At 49.1% G+C, this 17483-nt stretch overlaps 7 protein-coding genes, besides 1 other annotated feature; 3 read left to right on the plus strand and 4 right to left on the minus strand.

Annotated features, from left to right (window-relative positions):
• Window positions 1-316: 316 nt before the first annotated feature.
• FFUJ_10652 (related to tol protein) lies at window positions 317-2413 on the minus strand (the record flags this gene model as incomplete). XM_023569460.1 has 2 exons in its annotated part: window positions 317-2031; window positions 2089-2413. The coding sequence occupies 2 exons, from the start codon at window positions 2411-2413 to the stop codon at window positions 317-319; spliced, it is 2040 nt and encodes a 679-aa protein (XP_023436674.1).
• Window positions 2414-2671: 258 nt separating this feature from the next.
• Window positions 2672-4798, minus strand: FFUJ_10653 (probable L-serine dehydratase 2; the record flags this gene model as incomplete). Its single annotated transcript, XM_023569461.1, has 1 exon — window positions 2672-4798. One exon carries the CDS (start codon window positions 4796-4798, stop codon window positions 2672-2674), a length of 2127 nt encoding a protein of 708 aa, XP_023436675.1.
• A 1711-nt stretch (window positions 4799-6509) lies between these two features.
• Window positions 6510-7622, minus strand: FFUJ_10654 (related to hydroxyquinol-1,2-dioxygenase; the record flags this gene model as incomplete). XM_023569462.1 has 5 exons in its annotated part: window positions 6510-6692; window positions 6749-6829; window positions 6887-6999; window positions 7050-7288; window positions 7336-7622. 5 exons carry the CDS (start codon window positions 7620-7622, stop codon window positions 6510-6512), a joined length of 903 nt encoding a protein of 300 aa, XP_023436676.1.
• A 740-nt stretch (window positions 7623-8362) lies between these two features.
• On the minus strand, window positions 8363-10217 carry FFUJ_10655 (probable CAIB/BAIF family enzyme; the record flags this gene model as incomplete). XM_023569464.1 has 4 exons in its annotated part: window positions 8363-8887; window positions 8941-9441; window positions 9489-9787; window positions 9845-10217. The coding sequence occupies 4 exons, from the start codon at window positions 10215-10217 to the stop codon at window positions 8363-8365; spliced, it is 1698 nt and encodes a 565-aa protein (XP_023436677.1).
• Window positions 10218-10673: 456 nt separating this feature from the next.
• On the plus strand, window positions 10674-11654 carry FFUJ_10656 (related to alpha/beta hydrolase; the record flags this gene model as incomplete). XM_023569465.1 is given in 4 exon segments in its annotated part: window positions 10674-10857; window positions 10910-11087; window positions 11093-11467; window positions 11531-11654. Coding segments are annotated over 4 exon segments (861 nt in total).
• A 381-nt stretch (window positions 11655-12035) lies between these two features.
• Window positions 12036-14198, plus strand: FFUJ_10657 (related to transcriptional activator Mut3p; the record flags this gene model as incomplete). Its single annotated transcript, XM_023569466.1, has 1 exon — window positions 12036-14198. The coding sequence occupies one exon, from the start codon at window positions 12036-12038 to the stop codon at window positions 14196-14198; it is 2163 nt and encodes a 720-aa protein (XP_023436678.1).
• Window positions 14199-14628: 430 nt separating this feature from the next.
• Window positions 14629-15708, plus strand: FFUJ_10658 (related to microcin C7 self-immunity protein mccF; the record flags this gene model as incomplete). Its single annotated transcript, XM_023569467.1, has 1 exon — window positions 14629-15708. The coding sequence occupies one exon, from the start codon at window positions 14629-14631 to the stop codon at window positions 15706-15708; it is 1080 nt and encodes a 359-aa protein (XP_023436679.1).
• A 1542-nt stretch (window positions 15709-17250) lies between these two features.
• Window positions 17251-17373, plus strand: a tRNA (transfer RNA-Undet(???)).
• Window positions 17374-17483: the final 110 nt, after the last annotated feature.

A 17483-nucleotide genomic window follows, 5' to 3' on the forward strand; every position in this document is an offset into this window, starting at 1 on the left:
TTTCGCTCCAGTGGCGTCACCTTAGTCTCAGCTCTAGTAATTTGGGGAATGTAAGCCGGTGGCTGACAATTCGATCAATTATGGCCCACCATCCATCATCGCCCTTGCTTGGCACTCGCACTCTACCATAGTAGGCACTTGGCTCCTTTTCCTCCTAGCCTCCCCTGTCCATGCACTACAAGGATATGCTAATCAATGCAATGAATGACCCACAATCGTGATAACTGTCACGTACGCCGTGGCGGTCGAATGATCGTCAGCTACCTGGTCCATTCAGCGCAACTAGTCAGAATGAGGCTTGCATTCTAGTACTAACTCAGACTATCGTAACTGTCGTTATCGTCTCCAACTTGAGAACCTCCACCTCTTGACTATCCTTCAGCGACCCTAGTCCGACCCTCTCAAATAGCTCAGGCTGTGTCGCTGACCGCCCCAGCACTAGCCACTCGTGATCCCTTTGCCCCTTATCCCCGAACGGAAATGCCCCAAGTCTCAGCACCCAGCATCGAATCGCTGTATTCCCCGTGGTGGGCTCGGTCAGGTGGTGTGTATCCCCAGAACTCCGCTTTCGGTTTAGCCGCTTCAGCTCCTCTGCTACGTCGCTTCCCTTGTGCTCACGGCTTCTTCTGCACACTGAGACTTCACTGCCGTTTACAATTGTTGAGAGGCTCGTATCTGCGGAAAACCACAGAAGAGCCCGCCCAATACGCACCGCGTACCAATCGTACGGGCCCCGACTCTCGAGATACCCCATCGCCAGTGGCCCGTTGATTATCATCTTGCTGCTGGTGACTCTTCCAAGTGGCGCGTCAGGACCTGTTGCTGCATTGACGTCCATCACTGTAGCTGCCTTCTCATATGGCCATTTTCCGTTTCTAAAACACAGGTAATCGACCTCTCCCGTGATTGAAGCCCAACTAAAACTCGGGGCGATGTAAGATGAGTTGGCAGCTTGAATCCTACTGGCTGATGGCCTCCGCCACAACAGATCCAGATCAATGTTATCAGTCCATAGACCAGCCACGTAATCTGACCCGATCTTCTTCTGGACTATAGCGGCTATAGCAGATATTGCTGGGAGCTTATCGCCGGCCTGCGTGAGGTTTCTCTTGGAGTAATTCTCAACAACTTTGTGCCAGAAATTGAAGGCTTCACTATGTCGTGATATTTGACTCAATGGCGTTCCCCCAAATTCCCGCTGGTGATTCAGCTTCGATCCGCATTCGCAGAATATTGCCTCTTTGCAAGTCCAAGCCATCTCCATCGCGGATATAGACAGTAGCCGGGTTGATAGGACCTTCTCCTGCAACGTCCAGCCTCGTTGAGTGAGAGGTTCCACGAGCGGCTGTTGATCCGTACTGTGAGATGGTCTCCACTTCCAATGAGCACCGGTTGCTTGCATGAGCCTTGCTTTCAGTAAAATCGGAGGCCCCCTTTCGCTTCTCATTGATTCGCTGCAGATCGCGCATTGGTCCTGGACCGCTCGAGGTGGTGGCTTTAGCTGAGGCCGTAGAAAGTGACTGGTCACAGATGTTGATGACGAGGCTGCAATCGTCAAGAAAGCATTGGCGTATGTGTCAGCCATCCTGGAGCATTCTCTTTCCCAGTCGGCTTCAGAGTCTTGAATGATGCAAAGTGCATCTATCCACAAATATCTCACCCCGAGCTCTCGAGTCAGTGCGATTGCGTCAGTATAAGCTGCTGGAAGTTCCTCAAGTCCGATTCCGCTCTTCATGTTTTCCATATTTCCCGTCAAGGCTTTGATAGATGGATTTCTGCCCCAGCAGTAGCTGAGTGCGACATATTTCTCAGGCTTGAGGGCCTCTGATATAACGAGATAAATTTGATCATCCCCAGCGCTCCCTATATCTAAAATACGGGTTGGTAAAGTAGAGTTGTCTTGCTTGCAGAGCTTATGGTCATTGATACAGTTATAGAAACAAGCGTTGACGAAGCTTAAGCCTTCGCGCGATAAATGGTCGTCACAAATGTCTGGCAAAGGATTGACTCGTTTCCAAGTCTTTCCTTGAGCTGGATATGTTTGTTAGTACAACCTTATGGGTCTTTATAGGCTTGGACAATCCATACCATAGTCAGTATAGAATTGCAAGAACATTTGCGAGCGCTCAGGATCGCCGAATAATATCTCTGGATTTCCTCGTCCAATCGGAAGTCGAAGGTAAAGCTGAATTCCCATCTGATTCTCAGTCCCCAACAAACCCGAAGATGTTAGAGCCTTGAAAATGAATGCACAACAGGCACAACCTGAAATCGCCGCGCTCTCGAACTGTATGATGCCTCGAAGCACCAATACTACAAGCTCCTTTGAGTCAACTCTGACATCATTATTGGAACCTGGTGCTACCAAGTCTGGATCGAAATTGAAACAACATGGGCAGTGTTCGTGAGACATAGTTGAGGGGCTCTGGTGGTCTTCCATGACATCTGTGATAAATCAAGAATAATCAAGGGTGACAATTCGTCTCACCGATTCTCCACACGAACTACGAGCATCTATCTTTCAGCACGTGATACCCACCAAGCAGAATGATACTCTTACTCAGCTAGCAATGCAAAGAGTGAAACTTCTAATCTAGAAAGCAATATCTACGCCGCTGATGACTCCCTTTTTTTGTTGATAATTATCGCTGAATACAAAATAACACCATGTCTAGCAGTCAGGAACACTGACTGGAATATTAATGTGAACGCTCGTGGCCAATCCACTCAAACTCGTTTCCTTGAACTCGTTCCTCATACCCTTGGCCGTCAGTCGCATCGCCCGGATAGCGTCGTCCAGCCTCACGCGCTGCGTGCCTGTTTCGCTGCTAAGCGCCAGATTGGCGCTGGAGATGGCCTTTGTCGCGCCCAGCGCGTTTCTCTCAATGCAGGGAGCTTGGACGAGTCCGCCGATGGGATCACATGTCAGTCCGAGGTTGTGTTCAATGCCGATTTCTGCGGCTTGCTCGATTGTTTCAGGGCTGGCTCCCATGCAAGCAGCGAAAGCGCCAGCAGCCATGGAGCAGGCAACGCCGACCTCCGCCATGCATCCTCCTTCGGCGGCTGAGATGGTGGCGCCTCGCTTGTAAAGCATACCGATTGCGGCAGCAGTGAGAAGAAACGTGGGGATATCTCGCTCAGGGTCGTCGCTGATGAACTCTGTAGTGTACTTGAGCACAGCTGGAATAATGCCTGCGGCGCCGTTGGTAGGAGCAGTGACGATTCGACCGCCGCCAGCATTGGTTTCATTGACAGCAATAGCATAGACAGACAGGTAGTCCATGGTGGGGAATGTTGTCCGGCGTGAAGGAGCTGGAGCGATAGGGTGATCCAGAGAACCGTGGATCCGTGGCGGACCGCGCTTCCGAAGGCCACCAGTCTTGAGCTTCTCTGGCACTAACTGAGATGAAGCTGCAGCAAGAGCTTTCGGTGATGAGGTGGCGCCATCCTCATTGATGTTGGCGTCAGGCGAAGAGAACTTGTGCTCAAGCTGAGCAGCTGAAGTATCAGCAGTCGACGAGGGATACAACCCTCGAGTCAATCGGCGGTAGAGCGCCGGCGCTCGTCGATGCAGCTTGAGAGATCCAGGAAGCTTGGAGCCTGTTGGTGCCTGGACACTTTCCAGAATACTAGCATCCATGACTCCCCAGATCTTAAAGATCTTTCGATAAATGTCCTCATCCGTATATCCTAGACTCTTCTCATTCTCATACACCAATTGCGCGATGGTGAGATTGTGTTTGCGACAGAGTGAAAGCAGACTAGCGGCATCTCGGAATGGATACCGCGGATGCGGCGATGAGCTGGTGTCCTTGGTCTCGGACTTGACATCGGTAGAGAGGCCGGTTGGCTCAGGCGAGTTTTCGAGGAGAGCTGTCGGGCCTTCATTGGCTTCCTCAAGGGCCTTGACTTCGGTGCCGGTTCGTCGATCTCCCGCGGCATCTGAGCGCCGGATTTCCTTGTAGTACATGTTTTCGGCCAAATCAGCCGGGTGAGCTGCCGTGTCCGAATCTCCGACTTCAAGCTGAGCGGGGGCGTTTGCGGAGAGGGTTTCCTGGGGTGCGATACTAAGAGCACCGTTAACAACGAAGCCGCCGCCTACACTGAACATGTCGTTGGTGGCTAGGACGTAGCCTTCTTTGTCGTAGACAGTGAAGCGCATGCCGTTGCTGTGTTGGGGAAGCTTACGACCCCATTCCCAAATGAATTCCTTCTCGTAGTCGAAATCAATCTCCTTGCCTTTGGATCCATCTGCGGCCAGCCCACGTGCTAGGAAAATCTTCTTGCTGGACTTGATCTCTTCGAAGCGGCTGGGCACGTAGCCTGTGTCGACCGTTTCGACATCGGCGCCTTCGAGACCAAGGAGTAGGGCTGAAGGAGTCATATGGCCTTCGCCCGTGAGGGCAAGACTGCCATAGATGGCGACGCGGATTTTGTTGACTTTTTGAAGCAGATTGGCATCGATCAAATCGTTGACAAAAATGTTACCAGCACGCATTGGTCCAACAGTATGAGAAGATGAGGGGCCAATGCCGATAGAAAACAGATCGAAAGTGGAAATTACAGCATGTTCGTGATCCGCTTCGCTGTAAGAACCCGCATCTTCATCCTGCTCATCCTGAGTTCTTCGTGGCCGTGTTGTGCTGAAAAGTCGATATCGCTGGCGTCCCAACAAAGTTGCTGATGGCGGTGTCGAGCGAGCGATAGGCCCCCTTACAACGGTAGCAAGGGACCGGGAAGATAGACATTGTCTCAACGCCCGAAGCAGCGGAAGCTGCCTAATCCCTGCGCGACTCATTGCAGGTTTTGAAGAGGCGAGAAAGTCTTTCTTCAAATATCAGTTCTTGAAAAGTGTCACCCTTTTTTGTGTTGGGTGTATTATTATATCGTAAGCCAAGAAACGTGGACCGCACATTGCCAACAAGGTTATCCTCATTGGCCACGTCGCGTCGAGATCCTTATCTAGGAGCGGAATATCTTGTGCCCAGCGAATCATGTTTAGCCGCGCTTATCTCCGGATTCGCTGCTGGCGGTGGGTCGGACGACATACCGGCAACCGGTCACGTGTCGGATGTACGTACCAATCATCTGCTACCCCAGACCGATGTCTTCCGGTCTGCTTCACCGAAGTGACACGCCTTCCAAAAACATCCGGGGTATTATTATCTAGTTGCATCAAAACACCATTAACATTACGTTATTTATCATTATTGGGGATAGTTTGCTCTCAAATTGGTGGATTGCGGGGTACAAAGTCATGGAAACTTTAGTCACGGCCTAGGGTACCTACCCTATTTCAAGTCACAGAACGAACAAAAAAAGTTGCAAGGTTGCAAAAGCTCCAGAGCTCAAATAGAGTGAAACTGAAGCTTTTATCAGGGTTCTCAAAGTGGAGGCTTCGAATCGACCATGAGCATCACATGCTGCTTGTCAAGGGTTGAAAACTCAGTCTGTACGCGGAAAACATAGCCGCGCTACCAACGACGTTACATCGTCAAACCTACCTGTTATTGGATTGCGCAGTGAAATAGACAGATTGCCAAGACTGTATGTTCCTAGTAGTGTCAAAGATTTGCCGCGGATCAACAGTTTTCTTATGCTCAGAATTGTAATGCTGCGCCCTGAGAGTCATAAACTAGCATTCAAAATCGTCATCTTGCTCATGTTGGGAACATGTCCAGTTATTGTCCTAAGGACCGGTGGATTATGCCTCCCAGTCAAATTGGTTCGACAACATGCTTAAAACCTTCGACTGTTGGGATTCTGGCCGAAGATACACTGCCTGCATAACTAATATAGCTGAAAAGCAAGCTACAATATGGCGCAATCTACATCGAGGAAAACATTATAGAGTCAACCAAATTCCAGGGACAAAATGTTTGCTCAACAAAGGCCAACTATATCTCATGTTTGATTCCGACTTAAGTTTGCTCTTTGTAACGATTGGTCTCCATGATTCCATAAACAACATGTCAAAACCAGAAAATGGTTTCCTTTCTTTTCTAGTCGAGAGCTTCAACGTCGGTAGGAAACTATAGAACGCTGTCTAGTCATTGTTGAACTATACGCTCATGGAAACAAGGCTGAAAGTTCATGTGGCTAATTTAAGGATATTTCGAGTAGCTCGAGATAAAGTTTTAGATTACTGCCAGCATAGTACTATCTACCAACTCTACCTACTGAAAACCTATCTGCCTCCAATGGTATTGAAGCTTTAGGTGCCATTGTATGAGACTGAGCTGTAGATGAGGTGCGATAGAAGACAGTCCGTTCTCAGCCCTACTCAATAAATTTGAGGGAAGTGAGTTGAGCTTTTTGCAAGGAGCTTTAACATGCTGAGTTCGATGTACAAAAGAGATGCGTTGGTTTTAGCCAAAAACCAGTTGAATAGTACTTGCACATATGACTAGAAGCTGTCACTGTATGTCTCAACAAATCATGAGGAATGATGGTTGAAAGAAACCCAATGAAATTCGCTATGACTGTAAAAAAAAGCAAATGCTACTGCTCTATGAATCATTTGAAAGGCTCATGTTGTACTCCAACTCCCACTCAGCCTTGGGATCCCCTTTTCGTGGCACAAACTTCACTGTTAGGCCATCCTTAACAGCGAAGACACTGTCGTTCTCGAGATATCCTGAGTCAGAATCGAAGATCTGAGTAACAACAGACTTGTGGCCCTCAGCAATGACCTGCAACATGTTAGATTAGACCCTTGACCGTTTCTGGGGTTCTCAGTTGAACATACCATGAAGTGCAGATGAGCAGGGCGAAAAGGGTGGCGGTCGAGGAGGTGGAGAAGCTGACCAGCAGGGCCATCATCAGGAACCTTGAGAAAGTGTTAGATTATAGATCCTTGGCATTTTAAGAGGGCAAGATTTCTTACGGGATAAGGAGTAGGTCGCAGGCAGTAGAAGGAGTAACGGCCCTGGTCGTCGGTGATGAATTTGCCACGGAGGTTATGCTCAACCTGCTTCTCGTCCTGCTGCTCGTAGAGACCTGGGGAGAATTAGAACCTGCAAGAAAGAATCTCGATGATATAGTCTTACCGTTGGTAGATGCTTGCCAAACCTCGACAGAGGCATTGGGAATGGGCTTTCCAGTAGCCGCAGATGTCACGGTACCGTAGAGATAGGCGACAACACCGTCGCTGGGAGTGTCGAAAGTAATTGTGGTGCCATTCTCGCGAGTAGGGGTATCATGTCGCCAGAAGGGACCCAGAATAGCAGTCTCAGTTGCGGCCACGCCGTTCTTGGCTGCTTGACGGTGTGTAATATCATCAACAAGACTAAAAGCTGTTAGTAATGAAATTGACACTTGTGGCAAGTGAATTACCTCTCGAGACCAATAACGTCGCACATCAATTGGCCCTCATTTCTCTTGTCGTTGCTCATTTGTCCAGCCCAATTGATCATCTTAACAGCAGACATCCACTCGTCGCAAGTGAGTTGTGTCTCGCGCGCAAAGTCGTGCATGTGCTGGATGAAAGATGTCATGACCTCTTTCAGCCGAGGGTCAGTCTTGGGACCGAAAGAGTCGATGACTTGCTGTGTGAAGGCCTGGCCGAGACCCTCCTCCTTGGGAGCGCCGTTGGCATTTCCGCCAGTCGCTGATGGTGTCATTTTGATAGAGTCTTGTGGGGTATTGATGGAGTTGAGGGTATGGAAGGAAGAGTTCCTGTGATGATGGGTTGGACTTATGCTTGGGTGAATGAAAGAAGAGGCTTTCTAATAGGTCTTATGAAGTCCCTCTTATCACTGATGTTGTTTCAAAGATGGTGTCGAGCAGATGACTTGACCCCGCATAATTCACAGTCAGCATGGTTCGATTCGGATATACAGACAGCGCCTCAACAAGGAGCGGCTAAGGACATCTCCCGAAAGGACATCGGGTGCGTGTTGTAAGCATCAATGTCCCATGGGGCCAAGCGGCAATGTTGCAGCCATTTTGCGGGGTGAAGTCCCCAACCAATTAGGGGACTGATGATTGCGTTTAGCACTCTCGGCAGAGGCGAGAATGGTGCCACACGCTTTTCGGATGTCGGAGCAAGTTGATCGGATGTACAGACGAGGGGACACCCTGACTCCGATTCCGACGCCGCGGAATATGGAGCCAAAAAAATTAGTGTGTCGTACGATGCTGCTAGTGGAAGTAAGCCTAGTGTAGCCGCTGCAAGTCACCTGGAATACGCCAAAGGTCACAAATTCGCCATGATGGGAACGGAAGTGAAGAGCATCAATTATAACGACTTCTTGCCACGCGACAACGTAGACTGAGCATTCTAGAGTGGAGAGAGATAGCGCTTGGATGATCTATGCATGTATCAATTGGCTAGGTAAATGCTAAAACTTGATGCGATAAACTACTTTGACAGCTTGCGATCGGCCTCCTCGCCAAAGTCCCATGTTGGCTTGTCAGCACCGTTAGGCCGACTCGCTCTCTTGAAGCCAACTTCAAGACCCTCAATTTCCACAACAGGAGGTACAGCCTCCACCTCAGCCTTATAAGCGTTGGAATACCACTTCTCCACGTATTTATCACCAGTGAAGAGCTCAGGGAATACCTGTCGCATCCTCAATAATGCTGTTCCTGAGATCTGATCCACGCTATGCGCATGTCGCAGGGCGAGGAAATCAGGTCCAATATCCTTCCTCAACCTCTCCTTTACTTCCTCAGGATATTGCCCAACTTTGAAGAGAAGCAGGTCGTAGTGAAGAAGTGAAGCCTTTCCATGCCATGATCCACCACAAGTGGCGCGATGATAGAGACCTAGCAGGGCTGTGATGGCACCAATGCATCCTGTTCCGTAGTCCGAAATAGGGAAGGGAGGGACGACAGGTTCTGACAAGCCCATGAAACGACCCTGCTCCCAAGCGATGCCACTGACCTATCGATCGGGTTAGTTCGATCGCCCTCGTAGCTGTAGATCAAGGCACTTACACAATCGGCAATCTGTTGCCACCCAGGTCGTCCAGCCCACTCTCCCTCGTAGCCAAAACAGTTCTCATTGACATACACAAAACCCTTGCCACGCTCCTTAGCAAGTTTTGTAAGTGCAGTGGAGCCATATCCAAGCTTCTCTAGAGCGCCAGGTCGGTATCCATCGACAACGACATCCGCTTCAGCAAGAAGCTTCTCAAACTCAGCTCTTCCCTCAGGGGACTTCAGGTCTAGCTCTGCAGCGTGCTTGCCCATGTTACCATCTACCTGGAAGAAAGGAACGTCACTCAGGTTGGGGCTTGTAATCTTGAGCACATCGGCTCCATACTCTCCGAGAATACGGGTGACGATAGGTCCAGCAATGATACGGCAGAGCTCAAGAACTTTGATGCCTGACAATATCCTTCTTGGGTGTTCTAAGCTTGGTGTCAGGGGAAACTTGGGTGTCTCGGCCTCAAGGTTGTCGACAGACCATGGTGGAAGTGCCATGTTTGTTTTGCCCTGATCGTTTGTCAGATATGTCCTCGTGGATAAGAGTTTCAGCTTACATGTTGAGTTTTCACAAAGTCCTCGTGTTTCAAAGCAGGGACACCCGCTTGTCGACGAGCAGCATTCATGCTCTCGAGCTCGTCTATCGAGAACTGTCGAACAGCAGGTTCGATAGCATCGACGATGCTCTCATGTGTTTGCAAGTCTGGTCTGAAAGGCTCAAGACCTATCATCTTCAGAGTTGTTGAAGCCTCCAAAGATCCATGAATATGATAATATTCTCCAGCATTCTTAGTCTCATACAAGTTGGCTGACATGCGGCGGTAAGGATTTGACTGGGCCTGCAGCAAATCCGTATCTTATGATAGTTAGTTCCTTGGCTTGGAAAGCCAACAGTTGTGGCGTATAGACGTACCTTTGAGTAGGGCCTTGACGCCAGGGTCAAGTTTTCCAAGACCACCAACCTTGGCCATATAAGCCTGGCAGAGGAAGGCTGTAGTCTTCTCCAAGTTGACGTTGATCTTCTTCGGTCGTGATTCACCTTCAACGGTCTTTGCTAGCAGACTGGCAACGGCGCCCTCTACCGCCTTAAGCGCAGCAGTTGTCTCGGTCTCCTTGAACGGAATAGGAAAGTATGGTGCATCTCGAGTCGATGTAAACTTGATGTTGTCCTTGAGATCCTTCACAGCCGCTGGAAAAGCAACCTCATCGAACTGACCGCAAAGGTAGTCAAAGATTCTCTTACTCTCCTCCACCGAGGAATAATCGTGCTGGTTAATGCTACCCATTTTGACAGAAGAAACTTATCGGTTATTGGCTAAAAAGCGGCATCCACTCGAAGCATCTACAAGAGGTTGATTGTTAAGAGGGAGTCTTTATACAGTGACACAACTCGATTCGTTGAGTGGCGGAAACCGACGGCAGTTCGGACGTGATAACTGCCTATGATTTATGGGCTTTTTGGCGATGTGTGACCCATGATGTGCGAAAGATAGTGTCATCAGTGGTTGGGTTTGATGTGAAGACCCCATATTTTAGTGGTGGAGGTCGGCTGTGACCCTTGCCGATGGCTCGTCGCCCGGCTTCCGACACTGAATGTGAGCCGTAAAGACACGCGCTAGAACATATTGAAGCATTTGAGAGAGACCTCGAGGATTGAAGATAGTATATCGACAACAGAGAATACTCCCATCGCATCAATCGCTGCCAGTCTATCATTCAGTCTGCCAATATCCCTCATCAATATGCCGTTCATCAAAGTCCAGAATAAGACACTGTTCTACGCCCAAGTGGACGCTGAAACAGCCTCAAAAGATGACCTAGTACTGGTATTCATCCATGGCCTTGGGTCGTCTCATTCGTTTTATATACCTGTCATGAACCAGCTTGCGACTGCAGGGTACTCATCAATTGCGCTGGATGTCTATGGTCAGTCTTTGCTTTATTCTGTTTGCACGAATTAAATACTGAAGATCAATAGGCAGTGGTCTTTCCGTCTTGTCAGAAGCGGTAGAAGATCCTACATTTGACACAATCGCGAGTGATGTCAAGGCTTTACTGGAAGGACTAAGCATTCGACTCGAAAATGCCGTCGCTGTTGGACATTCCATGGGCGGTATCATTGTACCAAAGCTCGCCCTGAAGTGCAACCTTCGCGGGTCAGTGCTTATTGGCCCTGTGCTGCCAAAGCCTGCGATGGCCGAGATCTTCAATACGCGCATAGAGACAGTCAAGAAAGGCAAGTCAATTTGAAGTGCAGCGAGTATGATCTGGTATTAATATTGGGTTTAGAAGGAATGGAGCCAATGGCCAAGACTATTCCCTTCGCTGCGACAGGTTCAAAAGCAACTTTGACACAAAAAGCATTCATTCGAGCTCTGTTACTGTCGCAAAAGCCTGAGGGTTACATTGCCTTGTGTCGTGCGATTGCGCAAGCAGACTTGCCTCCTTATGCAAACATCAAATGCCCTGTGCTTGTTCTTTCTGGTGAAGAGGACAAAACAAGCCCGATTCCGGATGCGCAAAAGATATTGAAGGAGTAAGTACTTGATTTACTGCGAGGTAAATTAATTGAAATGACTAGCGCTGACTTTTACTTTAGTTGGGGATGCGACGACTCGTCCAAGAGCATGCATATTTTGCCTGGGGTTGGTCACTGGCACTGTATTGAGGCAGCAGATGAGGTTGGTTCTAAAATACAAGAGTTCCTACCCAAACTGGGTTAAGGGTTTGAGATAAGATATAGATTAATCAGTATCAAAATGTATTTCTTCGCGATTTCAATCACAAGAGATTGAAGAGATTGCTTCTGCTGTGATGCTAGACTACGGAGTACGTGTTTGCTCTCTGTGACCAAGCCAACTCAGCACTGACTCAGTAGACCACGGGTGTTGACCCCTCAATGTGACCGTCGGCTACAGGGATCATTCCATCGGCAGCTCCGTAATAGTAAATGGTGCGCCAATTTACGTCAGCGGGAATGTCACTAAATCTTACCCCATTCTCGTGGCCAAGTAACCAATAAAGACCTGGCCATATCCGACAGCTCGCGGCCCGCGGTTCACTCCCTCAGTTCCAGGGACCTCACACGACCTACCGACGACGAAATGCCTACCAGGAGGGTCCGGGACAGCGAGAGAAGAAGATGCGCCGAGGCCTGCGAGAGCTGCAAACGTCGCAAGCAGAGATGCGATGGCCGTAGACCCTGCGCCCGCTGCATCAAGCGAGGTCTCGGGCATGAGTGCCACGAGTCTCAGTCTGCTTCGAACAATGGCGCAAGACGCATCCTCGCGTCATCCCTACCAAGTCCCGATCCCGATAGACTCAGTAATATCACCGAACAGACCACTCCTGCTGGTAGTATAACCGTCGGTAACAGATCGAGCCTGACGTCGGTGGATGAGACGTATGTTGATGACGGGACCTCTTCTTCTCTACAGCTGCTCTCAAATACACAACCCGAGAGACTTCCACGCATGTCGCGCCTTGTTCAAGATACGAGGGGTGAATACATGTTCATTGGCGACTCTGCAACACTATCTTTTCTACAGAATATCAGAAGGATTGTGCGACGTAGCATAGGAGATTGTACCCTTGTTGATGACCCATTGCGGCATGGTATCGTCGAAGCATCGCCTGAGACACGACGAGGATGGATCCTGTCGAGTGCCCAGAACCCACCGCCACGGCAGTCTGAGCAGGAACTCGATTATCTTGTAAAATGGTACATGCAATCAGCCAATTGCGTGCTGCTTCTCTTCGACCAGACAGAACTTGACCAAGGCATACGAAAGTGGATTGAAGATGGTCAAGATATCGCTGACCCTGCGAGTTCGGTCTACTATCTGGTCTTTGCCATTGGTGCGCAAACAGGGCCAGAAGATAAAGATGACCTCGCTGAGACCTTCTTCAACTATGCCCGGTACTTGACAGTGGAAACACTGATAGAAGAGCCGGGCATTGTCACCATTCAAGCATTTGTCCTCATCGCCATGTATCTCTTAGGTGCATCGCGTCGTAACGCGGCTTTTATGTATCTCGGCATGGGAGTTCGAGCTGCATATGCCATCGGTCTTCATCGCCATGACATTGCTTCCCTCTTTTCTGCCAATGAGGGCCGTGCGAGAGAACAGCTATGGAAAGGCATCCGAATTCTCGATCTATTCATGAGCGCATCATTAGGTCGGCCCCCTTCAACATCCGAGTTGAGAGATACTACAAACCCTCAGAACTATTCAGCCTGCAATGACCTCTCTATGATCTTCGAGTTGATCCTTACAGATGTTTATGCAAAGAGAATGATATCTCCAGAGATACTGGAACGCATCAGCAAGCATCTTCGACGGTGGACTGCACAATGTGGAGAGGGTCTAGCGGTTGATGGCATTGAGCAGGATGACTTGATCCGTGACCATAATGGCGAAGAGCAGCCAAACATTGGGCTAATACACCTCAAACTGACTGGCCATTGGACAGTCATGCTCCTATCTCTTCCATTCCTACATAAGGCGGTGTCTCAGCACGTCGAAGACAATGAACAGTCCACACAAGGAACTACAAAGCGATCTTCGTCATCAAATCAAGTTCTTGTCCACTCTTGCCTCGAGTCAGCAGTGCGGACAGTGGACCTGCTACAAACTCTCGTCAGGACTGGCACCATACCAAAACGCCTACCGATAGTTGGCAATTCAGCCTTTGTCTCTGGCCTCGTCCTCGGTGCCGCAATCTTTGGGGATTTCGACAACTCATTCCCGCTCGAGAAGAGCCTTCATGCAGCGAGAGGCGTTCTCGACCGTTTCAGTCGTTACGACGCTGTGGCGAAGCGCCATCTTATGATCTTGGATCACTTACAGAACGCATGCGACATATACATGGACAACCGAGCAAGGTTACGAATGGAGCGTCAACGACACCTCGTCAACGGTCTCTTCGGCAGTATTCACACAATCGGGAAGTCGCCATTGCGAAATTCTCAGCAATCAGAAGGTAACTCTCGAATCGGTTCAACGGATGGAATACAAACACAGCCGCAAACACCCAGACCGGGCCAGCTAGCGAACGAGATGACCGAGGAGCAGCAAGGGTTTTCAATGGAGGGAGGAGAGCAAACGGAGATTGATGTTGATATTTCAGCGGATGCTTTTCTGGGTATTTCACCGAATATGCTTTGGTTCGATTCTTTTGATACGACAATGTCTCTGTTTCCTATCGTCGATACGCAAATAATGGGCGACGAAATGATCGCCAGCGGTGTTAATAATCAAGAATGAGACGGATATCCGAAGGGACTTATCAGTGGACCGGAGTGACCAAGTTGAGCGAGCGAACAAGGATGATGGTCTTATGGGCATTAGCGAAAATGGCGAATGGTGGAACTTTTGTTAATCGTCTGTCGCCTGAAGGGCGCGATGGCATTCTAGGCCTCACGAAATTTAATGATTACACACATTTTCCCTTCTCAGACTGGTTTGAACAAGGTAAGCTGAGCCGATGATGTGCGATATCACAACATAATTTATAACATAACGTTACGCAGGGTCGTCAGTGGAGATATTAAGCCCCGCCATTGACCCCTCACTGGATCTGACGCGATACTAGCAAGATCAACCAACAGCACTCGAACCATTGAAACCTCGCATATCCTTTTCAGGTTGATTCGATACCCAAGTTCAGCCAAGGCAAATTCATTTCATTCTCATCATGCCTTCGCCAATTCGAGCGAAACACCTAAAGCCTGGTGACAAAATCGCATTCATATCACCATCAGAGCGTATCAACGCCACGCTTCCAGCTGTCGTAGACCGAGCATCTGCTCTTCTCACAAACAAAGGATATCAAGTGCAAACTTTCTTCAATGAGGATAAGGGCATTCAATCATGTATTGACAATCGACTGTCCGAGATCCGAGCCGCTTTCTCAGACCCCAGCATCTCCGCCATCATCACTACCATTGGCGGCACAACCTTTACAGAGCTTCTTCCGGCTCTGATTGCGGATAAAGAGCTTCACAAGGCTATTCGCGCAAACCCAAAGATCGTGGTGGGCTACTCCGATATCTCGGGCTTGCACTGGTTCTTGTATGGGTTGACGGGTCTGAGGACTTTCTATGGCCCTGGTGCTGTACCCGAGATCGGGGAAGCGAATGATGTCAACGACAAAGATACCCCTCTTGCCTTCTGTGTAGATAATTTGCTTCGAGCTATTGCTTCTATAGAACCGCTCGGGCAGATTCCCCGATCCAAGTTTTACGCACCAAGAGGAGCGCCCTTCTTTGCGACACCAGAATCGACAGAGCCACCAGAGGTTGTGAAGACAACGGACTGGCAGTGGCTACGACATGGAAAGGCTCAAGGTCGATTGTTCGGTGGCTGCCTCACCGTGGTCGCCCGATTATCGGGAGTTTCAGCCATCGTTCCCGACTGGCGTGGCCGAATCGTCTTCCTAGAAACAGCTACAAACGAGGACGGCTCTGGCGGAAACCCTCCTCACCGAGTTCAGGCAGCGTTTGCAGACCTGATAGCTCATGGCGTCTTCGAAGACGCTGCAGGACTGATTGTGGGACGACCTTATGGATACGATTCTGATGAGGACCGAGAGGTTTATGCCGGCATCATCAAGGGACTATTCTGTGAGGGACGGCTTGCGTCGAAGAACTTCCCGATTCTATTCAATGTGGACATTGGACATACGGCACCAATGGTTACGTTGCCATATGATGCTTTGGCTGAGCTTGATTCTGAGACTGATACTTTTGCTGTTTTGGAATCTGGGGTTGAGTAGCTGTAGATGTTGGATAGTATAATACAATTAAGCTGCTCGCGATATGCCATGGTATCCAAGAGTAGACTAAGCTCCATCATTTCACTTCAAAACCGATTCTTCAATACCACGCAACCAGGCTCCTCCTTCTGCCATGATCAATTGAGCGGGACGCCGACTTGTTGTTTGCCGGACCTCCCTTTCCATCATATCTCCGAGCCAGCCGTGCATCCGCCAGTCGTCAAAGGGGCATATGGGTAGTTGAGTTGCTGAGCACACATGGCCAGCGAAGAATTGAGTGTCATCTTCTGCAGGGTCGGGAGCCTCTTCTCAGATACCCGTTTGTGTAAGAGGCTCGGCGCGGCACATCCATCTCCGGCGACGACGTGCCTCTTGGGCGACGCAGGGAATAGGAATGGGTCTTAGGAGGTAGTGCTTTGCGATTTGACTCCTGTGGAGCCAGTTGCTCTCAAAGTTGATGGACTTCTGTATTTGTTGAGTCGATTTTCTTCTCAGCCTTCGTGGAGAGTGTCTTTACAGTCAAAGATTCGCAGTTCCAGTCGAGTAGGTTTAATATCCATCGGCTCGAAGGGCAGCTATCCCAGTGACCATTGTTAAGACGAAGAGAACGCAGATCGATATGATCAATATGGCTGAATATTGAGCCCATTCTTCATCGTCGAATTTTCGAAGATCCTTGGTCCAATCTGGCATGTTGATGGTACCTGCTTGAACAAGACATGCGAGAGCGAATATCGAAAGTACAATGAGGGTCCAAATACATATCCAGATGTTGAAAAGAGCCCTCGAGAGGGGGGAGTTTCTAACTTGATGCATGTTGACGAATATGCAACTTACTAGAGCGAGGACTTAATGCACAAACAAGAACTGATTCGAAGTCGCAAAAACAGACATTTCAAAGAAACCAAGTATTGTTACCTGTTATTTGGACACGTTAATTATGGCGGTTATTAATACTTACATGTCAGGCTCGGAGAATATTAACGACCCGCGTCCCTTGCACAGTTTGATTGACGAGCTGTCAGCGCTAGACATGTGGGGCGAATCCGAGCCAATCTAGTGAGACCAGGGACAAGAATTCTGCCTTGAAACGTGCGATGCAGTTTTGTGAGACATGAAAGAAGCCGCCAAGTTGGCAATACGAAATGACTCATCTCTAATAGAATTGTATGTTGCTCCGGTCATTCCGGAGCAGGATCAGAAATTCCTAGGGGATTGGGGAGCTTATCAAGGTCGGCCGGCGCCCTCGCGTAAGAAGCTCTGTACCTGGATAAAAATAGCCAGTTTCAACTCTTGTAGGTTACCTGTAATGTTTACCAGGGGAACTGAGGAAGCCGGAAAACGAAGGAAATCAACAATGAAATGGCGACTGGCAATCAGAGTGGGAGTAGAGTTTTTGTTGCCAGCCCACAATAAGTTCTGCACGTCGTTATGCGCAGGCCTGTAGCGAGAAGCAAATGAGTGGCCGAAGGGAGGCCAGCAGAACCGTACTGGGTATATAATTCAAATTCAATCCACCGCTATTACATAAGCCTCAAGCAAAGCAGCTTGGCGCAGTGGAAGCGCGGTATGTTCTTCTCCACAGTGAGAATTCAAAATTCGTACTAACTCATCCCAGCCGGGCTCATAACCCGGAGGTCACTGGATCGAAACCAGTAGCTGCTATGAAGCATTTCTTTTTTTGGAATTTCTTATTCTTTGATTTCAGGTTTTTACCTAGTCTCGATTTTTTCAATATCGAATTCTGGCTAAACTATATTAATTTACCTATAGAT

This window comes from Fusarium fujikuroi, chromosome FFUJ_chr10 (genome assembly GCF_900079805.1).
Source record: "Fusarium fujikuroi IMI 58289 draft genome, chromosome FFUJ_chr10".
Lineage (NCBI taxonomy): Eukaryota > Fungi > Ascomycota > Sordariomycetes > Hypocreales > Nectriaceae > Fusarium > Fusarium fujikuroi.